The 8358-nt window shown below is 42.2% G+C and overlaps 2 protein-coding genes across 2 annotated transcripts in view; one reads left to right on the top strand and one right to left on the bottom strand.

The window, feature by feature from the left end:
• The window catches only part of SARC_06620 (hypothetical protein), a gene marked incomplete at its 5' end in the record, with an annotated part of 5398 nt that extends 5228 nt beyond the window's left edge, over positions 1-170 (bottom strand). Inside the window, one exon of the mRNA XM_014299470.1 lies at positions 111-170. Within this exon, the coding sequence (XP_014154945.1) occupies positions 111-170 (60 nt within the window). The remainder of the gene's footprint in view (positions 1-110) is intronic.
• Positions 171-5411: 5241 nt separating this feature from the next.
• On the top strand, positions 5412-7621 carry SARC_06619 (hypothetical protein; the record flags this gene model as incomplete). The annotated part of the gene is made up of 3 exons (XM_014299469.1): positions 5412-5819; positions 6430-6573; positions 6991-7621. The coding sequence occupies 3 exons, from the start codon at positions 5412-5414 to the stop codon at positions 7141-7143; spliced, it is 705 nt and encodes a 234-aa protein (XP_014154944.1). The 3' UTR covers positions 7144-7621.
• Positions 7622-8358: the final 737 nt, after the last annotated feature.

The raw sequence follows: 8358 nt of genomic DNA, 5'->3' as shown, positions 1-8358 counted from the left end.
TGTGTGCGTGTGTCTCTCTCTCTGTGTGTGTGTGCTTATATATATATATATATATATATATATGTGTGTGTGTGCATGGCTGTCTAGTTCTAGTTAATAAATCACCATACCTGTATATGTTCTATTATATCAAGATTTCCTCCTGTACCGGATAGCGCTTCCTCCTCCATCTTTCTTAAAACGTTGCCTCGCGAGATCTTACAATAGTCCGACACGCTTTACACTGACAAACAACCCCGCCTGTTGTTTGCTGATATTTTAGAAAAATATACCAACACAAAAATAACGATGACGGTAACTGAAGGCAATAATGATGTGCGTTTTTATAGAAAAACATTCTTGAGCCTGGAGTCTGGAGTCTGAACTCTGGACGCATCCTCCTTTGGCGTTTGTTCATGACCCTAGTAGAAAAATTGGAAATATACTACAACGGCCTAATAAAAGTCCGTAGTTTGTTGTAAATAAATGACTGTTATTATATAGGCTATCTATTTATTTACAGTCTAAATAGTCTTCCGATCTTCCGACTTTCATGGTGGCCTCGTCCGTCACAGCCGGCATAGCAGCACACATAGTTCATACTTCATACTTCATGAAGTTCATATTTAAATACTTTATAGTTCAGTGTCATAAAGTCATTCCCTCATTACTTCTTCTCTTCTTCTTGTTATTGCGTGTGAACTGTGACGGTGTGTATGTAGAGAGGGAGCGAGGAGAGAGTTTATTAGTTTATAACCTCTCCTATCCGGCGCAATGCGCCCCGCACCTGGAAATAAGGAATATTCAACATTTGTTTGATACCAGACGAGCAGTGTCTGTCAAGTATCGTCAAACAATCACCATATATTTATTTTGAATTATTCAATGGATGTTGTGCTACATACTCTCTAAATACTAAAATAGGTAGAGTCTCTCTACTAGAGATTACGAGAGTGCTATATTTGTTTTATCGCACTGTTGTCTCTCGGCCATTCGCCAGGGCTTTTTAGTTTTTATAGCCTCAGTTTTTAGGCCACAAAACTTTTAACAAAGTAACCAATCAATCATCACCCCTGACCACAATGTACTGCTAATTTCTGTTTTATCGCTCAGGGTTTTAGGGTTTTCGCATATTATTGCATTGTTATTTGTGTCCAATCAGTCAATCACTCTGGTGTTAAGTTATTTATTTATGTCAAGTTATGTGGTCGTTCGTACCCTTGGGCCTGAATAATGTACCAACTGAATATGACAACAGCGCGGCGTGGACTCTTGAGGAGTAAATACAGCCTCTTGTGATTGTACAAGAGAGAGCCTATAGACTTTACAAGAGTGGACTCCGCTTCTCGCTTGGTTTGCACTTGCCTTCTTGAAGCATATACGGTCAACTACCGGCATTAGGGTACATTTGCTTCGGGATCCACTTTGACCACTACTTATTACTGTATATAGAATACTACCTATAAGTTTGCACTTGCCTTCTTGAAGCGTATACTGTCATCTACCAGCATTAGCGTATATTGGCTTCGGGATTTACGCTGATCACTACTCATTGCTGTATATAGAATACTAACTAACAGGTAGATTCCACCGACAGTGTCTCTATCTAAACTCCTTTTAAAATGTCGTCTTCAGACTGCTGCGCCTCCAGCAGTACCATGCGGCCCAGCGATCGGACCACTCACGACCCTCATAGCACTCACAAAGCACATTCACGACACCACTCACCAACAGCCGTGGTAGTTGAGGGGCAAGGCCCTGCGTCCTGTGGCAGATGCCCTACAGCAAGCCAGTGTACTTGCAAAGTAGGTCAACCCCATGAGAAGATGGGGGTCAAGACGGTGAACGACGGGGTGAGGCGACATCTACGCGATGACGAGGAACTCAACGTGATTGGATTGGACCAGGACAATGCAATACACGCACGGGAACATAGTCGTACTAAATCGGAGGAGAGTGGTTGTTGTGATAGGGATGGTACTGATTATCCTGATGTGTGGACAACATCGTATGGCGCACTGCCGGTGTGGGCGTGTGAGTTCTTGGCTGAGTTATTTGGTAGGTCGTTTTACATGTGCTGGAATGGCATTGTTGGTATGTACTCTTTTCCGCCGTGTGTATGTGAACAGTATATAATTTTATTTCTCCTGACTTTTCAGATTCTTGGTCGAGTTTTTTGGTAGATGCACTTGTTATGTGGATGTGTTGGATTGGTATTCTGGCCTCGTGGATGTACGTGTATCATGTATCAGTCGCACTGCTTGTATCGGTGTGTGAAATCTAGGCCAAGTTATTTGGTGTTTGGTTTTATTGTAGTGTGTTGATGGCAGACTTGTTTATACTCGCATTCAGATTGCGAACAATACATATTTGTTGCATTGCCTGTGTGAGCGGGATGAGACCTTTGCCGAGTTATTTGGCAGGCGGTTTCTTACAATGTACAGTATGCTCTGGATCGGTGGTATGAACTCTTTCACGCATACGTGTATCATTTGGAGAGTATGTCACTCCACACTCGCTTGTGCTTCTGCAACGATGTCTCTGTACGTATCTCATGCGTACTTGACGCAGGCGGGCATACATGGATGCTACAGACTCACCGTAGTGTCGTCCCGTTGCAGAGAATTGCCAACGCGTTATAGAATATCTGCATATATGCAGCTTAACAGAACCTTGTATACACCTTGATATTTGTGGGACTTGCAGTCCTGTTTGTGTATCATACTTGTGCACAGTAACGTGAAACGTTTATTGCATTGTGTCTCAGAAAGCTGAAAATAGCGTAAAGATGCGTGCATATTTTCTGTTCGATATAAACGACTGTTATTAGGGGGCTTGAATGTATATCGTATTTACTCACAACCCTCTTGAAGGGAGAGTATTGCTTGTTCATCCAGAGTGGTACACGTTTGCCTGAGGCGATCATTTATGCCCGATTTATATACTAAAGTTCCTACTCGCAAGTATCTATGGCAGTATCCATTATGTCTAGGTGTGTTATTTGTATTGATGTATACTATGCGTTTGATACTTCTGTCTCTTCGAAGATACACATTTGCAAGACACCCGTGTATGTGTGACACAATCTTGTTTCATATCAGTATATGAAGGCACACATAGTTCATATTACGAACCGTTCCGGAACATACAATACCTTACCTATTCGCACGTAGTATTACTAGAACGGATTGAGTTGCGCTTTTATTTCCAACTACACGTGCATGTTGTCATTTATGTGCGTGTGTGCTGTATTATATGTGTGTATGCTGTTATTTATCTTTGTATATGCCGTCATCAATGTGTATATATGTTGTTATTTATGTGTGTGTGTGCTGTCATTTATGTGCGTGTATGCTCTCATCTGCCTATATGAAAGCTGTAGTTGATGTGTGAGTATGCTGTCATTGATGTGTGTGTATGCTCTCATCTGCCTATATGAAAGCCGTAATTGATGTGTGTGTATGCGGTCATTGATGTGTGTGTATGCTGTCACTGATGTGTATGTAAGCTCTCATCTGCCTATATGAAAGCCGTAATTGATGTGTGTGTATGCGGTCATTAATGTGTGTGTATGCTGTCACTGATGTGTGTGTATGCTCTCATCTGCCTATATGAAAGCCGTAGTTGATGTGTGTATATGCGGTCATTGATGTGTGTATATGCTCTCATCTGCCTATATGAAACCTGTAATTGATGTTTGTATATGCGGTCATTGATGTGTGTGTATGCGGTCATTGATGTGTATGTATGCTGTCATTGATGTGTGTGTATGCTCTCATTGGTGTGTGTGTATGCGGTCATTGATGTGTGTGTATGCTGTCTTTAATGTATGTGTATGCTGTCATTGATGTGTGTGTATGCTCTCATTGATGTGTGTGTATGCTGTCATTGATGTGTATACGCTGTCAATTGATGTGTAAATTATTCTGTGGCAATTGCAAATCGACGCACATATGCACAATGTGTACTCAACAAAGTGTGTAGTGCTCGTGTCATAGCAAAAATTATAGACAGTCGACCGTGTTGCTGTTTGATTAGAATGTTTAGTATATGTCACAGTCTGTATACATTATTATATTGCTTAGCAATATATCATGTTATAGTCTTCCTGTATTAATAAAATGCGGTCACTCAATCATTTCAAATGTTCCACATATTTTGGTACAGTTTCTTTTAATTGGAATGTTCATCATATTATATCGCGATTCTTCCGCCAGTGTTTAATCCCTTTCTCGGTGTGTATAGTAGCCTGCATATCTGAAGTTCTCATACCTATATACAGCCTGTGTTCATTATAGCCACAATCAGTTCTGTATGTAATCTTCCCTCCAAATAGTCGGCATATCACAAAAATCTTCAGTACATCGCAGTACACTGACCAAGTACCAAGCCCCCCGTGCATCTAATGATCTTCAGGCTATGTTCTGCAAAACCTATATACAGTCAGTATACTTCAGAGACACATACAGTCCAGAATGTAGTCTTCCCTCCAATTAGTTCGGTATACCTTATACAGTACACATCTTACCAATGCTCCCGTACCAACTCAACCCCCCCTCTCTCTCCTCGTTATCAAATATCATCCCCAGGTACTGCGTTTTTGGTGTTCTTTGGAACGGGTTCTGTGGCGGCTGCAGTGATCAGTGGTGCGCAGACTGGGCTGTGGCAAGTGGCTGTGGTGTGGGGTTGGGGCGTCAGCATCGCTATCTTCTGGTATGTATCGACGTATCTGTCTCGGAATGCATTGATATGTGCTTGTTTGGAATGTATTTTTTTATGTTTCTTTGGAATGTGTTAATTTTATGCTTGTTTGTATTATATATATATATGCTTGTTTGAAACGTATTGATTTATGCTTGTTTGTACTCTGTTTGTTTATGCTTGATTGAAACGTATTTTTTTATTCTTGTTTGTAATGTATATATTTATGGTAGTTTGGAATGTATTTATTTACGGTCGTTTGTGTTGTATTTATTTATGCATATCTGTAATGTATTCATTTATGTTTGTCTGAGATATATTTATAAATGCTTCTTTAAAATGTATATATTTCTACTTGTCAGGGGGAGATTGCCTCTCGTATGTATGTTTGGGTGTCAACGCTAGCCACTCCATATGTAAATGTCACATCGTTGCTATAGCGTCGGGAGATAATCTTGTATTTGGTATTGTTTTTAAGTTTCAGAGTTTTCGGATCTTGAAAGTCTCATAAAAACCGCACAAGTCCAGATAGTCCAGATGACTGCTACACGTCTTATTACGTCGCTATATGACTTCGAGTGTACAATACAGTCCCCTGACATCTACATACCTAGAGTCGTTAACTCTCATGCCCTTATATACCTAGAGTCAGTGCAATACATCCTTATGACACTAATATATCTAGAGTCCATGAGAAGTGTGTATGGACACATCAACGTCATCCTGACAATATGCCTCTCTCACACAGCGTTGGTCACGTCTCGGGTGCGCATCTCAACCCGTCGATATCCTTCGCCTTTGCGCTCATAGACCACAAGGACTTCGGCTGGAGAAGGTTCGGCTACTACGTGCTGGCCCAGTTTGTGGGGGCTTTCTTGGGATCCCTCTTAGTGTGGAGCTTGTTCTCTGGTGCAGTAGCGCACTACGAGGGTGTGAACAACATGGTGAGAGGCCAACCGGGGAGTGAGCGTACGGCGATGATGTTCGGCGAATACTTCCCCAATCCGGCATCGTATCCGAACCAGAACGAAGTGATTGGGATCGGCCAGGCTTTCTGGGCGGAGATGCTGGGTACGGCGTTTCTGGCGTTTGTCATCTTCTCGGTCACTGCGCCATGCAACAATGTCATCCCACCCAATGTAGGTACAATTGTGTGGTGGGTAGTATCGCCGCGGGATGGGTAGAGTGTGCAGATGGCTGAGCGCACCTGCACCCAAGTCAGTGGGATTGGGGTGTGGGTCGGGCAAAGAGGTCTTTGATATAGTGTGTGCGTGTTGTACTGTGCTACATGAGGCTAGTTTTGTATCTTTTTAGTATCCTCTATTACTGTATTCAGCTTCGTTTATTGCAATATTCACCCTCCACCGTGGGACGCTATGGGAGGTCACTGAACGAGTGTATATCCATCACCTCGAAGCGGCACTATCCTGCTGTCAATATGTATGTCTACTCATCGCTGAACAACGCTTGCTAATTCAACGCATTTGCTCGTGTTGAAATTATTCCACGAGTGGCTCGTGGGAATCGAATGAGCTTTGCCACTACCACGATGCCATAGTATTTAGTAGAGTCCCACATCTTAACATAGGTAGCATTGCATCTTGGTATCGAACCAAGTGGTACCAGTTTCTACGTATCCTTTATGGCGGTTTTGCTACCCTGGGACTCGTTGCGCCTAAAAACAATTGCTTAACTCTTGTCATATATCTCATTACTTTCTTCTCTTTTCTTCTCTCCGGTGGTCAACAGTTCGCACCTCTGTTCATCGGGTTTACGGTGTCGATCATCATATCGCTGATAGCGCCTCTCACCCAAGCAGGCTTGAACCCAGCCCGAGACTTTAGTCCTCGTTTACTGGCACTCATACTCGGTTGGGGTGACATCGCCATCCCCGTATGTATTTGGTTATTGAATTTGCGATGTAGATGTAGTTGAATTGTGGCGATTCCTATATTTATTTGAGCCGATCTCCCCCCCAGTTCATGCTCTGCTTGGAAGACTTCTGTGTAGTTGGATTATGCTCAGTGTCCGTATGCCGAATCCTTGTGGCATTGTTGTGACGTTAAATTTTATGTTAGCTTTCTCCCGTCCCAAGATATATATTTAGTCTCTCGCCACTGCAACTCTCGTATGCCCAAGACCAATTCGGTATCTATCTTATGTGGTATCTAGTATTATCGTATATCTATGTTTTATAGCGACTTAGCTCATAGTATATAGACATGCAGAATTGACCACAGCATATGATAGCAATCACATCTCTTTGTCGTGCACTCACAGCAATACACCTCTGCCCACAAACTCATGCAGGGACCAAGAAACGGGTTCTGGATATATCTACTGGCACCGATGCTCGGTGCACCTATAGGTGGCTTCTTGGCCAACGTCTGCATACAACGCCCGTGTAAGTCTACTGAGGCGTGCTATGAGCTGGTCGCATGTTCGGAGAAGAAGGATGATTAAGACAGCCTGAGCGAAACTTTGGTACGAATTGACGAATTCAATGTACGAACAGATACATAATGGCGTCAGGAAACAGAAAATGAATGCATGGAGTACTCTGTTTCTCGCCGAAATACACATTTTCGACTGCTTCCCAGAACAAAATTGCTGGTGTAGACGCTGATGGTCATCCTGTTTTCCTGCGCTATTTTCAACGCGATGCAAACCTTGATCAGAAAAGCAGAAAATGGCTATATCCAGCTTCCAGAGTGTTGTACCCGAAACCGAACCGAATCAGCGGAAATACTGTCAGCTGTATTCAGAGGAACCGTATATACAGGATACGTCACCATGGCATACGAGGTCACCGAACACCTGGGCTCAACCACTGACCGTTTGACCAAGACAACTCAGCAGCACTCGTATATCACAGTGCGGTTTACGTGAATACAACGGCAGGAACAGATTCGCTTATGCGGGTGTCACATCGGATGTTCACTGCGCAGATGTGATATGTTAACTTGTGTAGTTTCTTGATCGTTTCTCTTAGGTCAACTGGTTACGAATTAGATCATTGAAGTATCCAGAAGGGGTAAATAATTGCATGAGTGTACCATTTCCTATTTGAGTATACTTTTTCCGCTCAAATCTGAGCGATTTCTGGCAGAATAGAGCATGGATATCAACTAGTCACACTTCTTCGGTTGAACAATAGCGTTCCATATTGTTGTAGCCTTGCCCCGCTCATCCCATGCAGGATTATTGTGAAAGTACCGCAGTCGTACAAGCCTCTGCGAATAACATGCGACATTCTGGAAAAGGCAAAAGTGTTTTGCTACCAGGAAAACATGTCTTTTCAGCTCCCACTACCACCCCGCTCGTGAAAAGCATTGTAATGCGCTTCATACACTAGGCGCCTGCACCATTGGCTGTTGCTTTGCAACAAACACATTCAGACGGGGCAAAGATCACACAGACATGCATGTGCACATAATTGTGCGAATATATACATATATATATATATATATATATATATATATATATATACATATGTGTGTGTGTGTGTACGTGTGTGTGTTATATATATATATATGTGTGTATGTGTATATACATATTAATACTTTTGCAGCAATATTGTAAATATGCATATTACTTTTCCAGCGATATTGTATATATTTATATATTTTACTTTTCTAGTAATATTGTAAGTATATTACTTCTCTAGCGATATTGTAA

This window comes from Sphaeroforma arctica, assembly GCF_001186125.1.
Source record: "Sphaeroforma arctica JP610 unplaced genomic scaffold supercont1.479, whole genome shotgun sequence".
Lineage (NCBI taxonomy): Eukaryota > Ichthyosporea > Ichthyophonida > Sphaeroforma > Sphaeroforma arctica.
The sequence above is the reverse complement of the archived record's forward strand: the minus strand, read 5'-3'. Positions and strand labels throughout refer to the sequence as shown.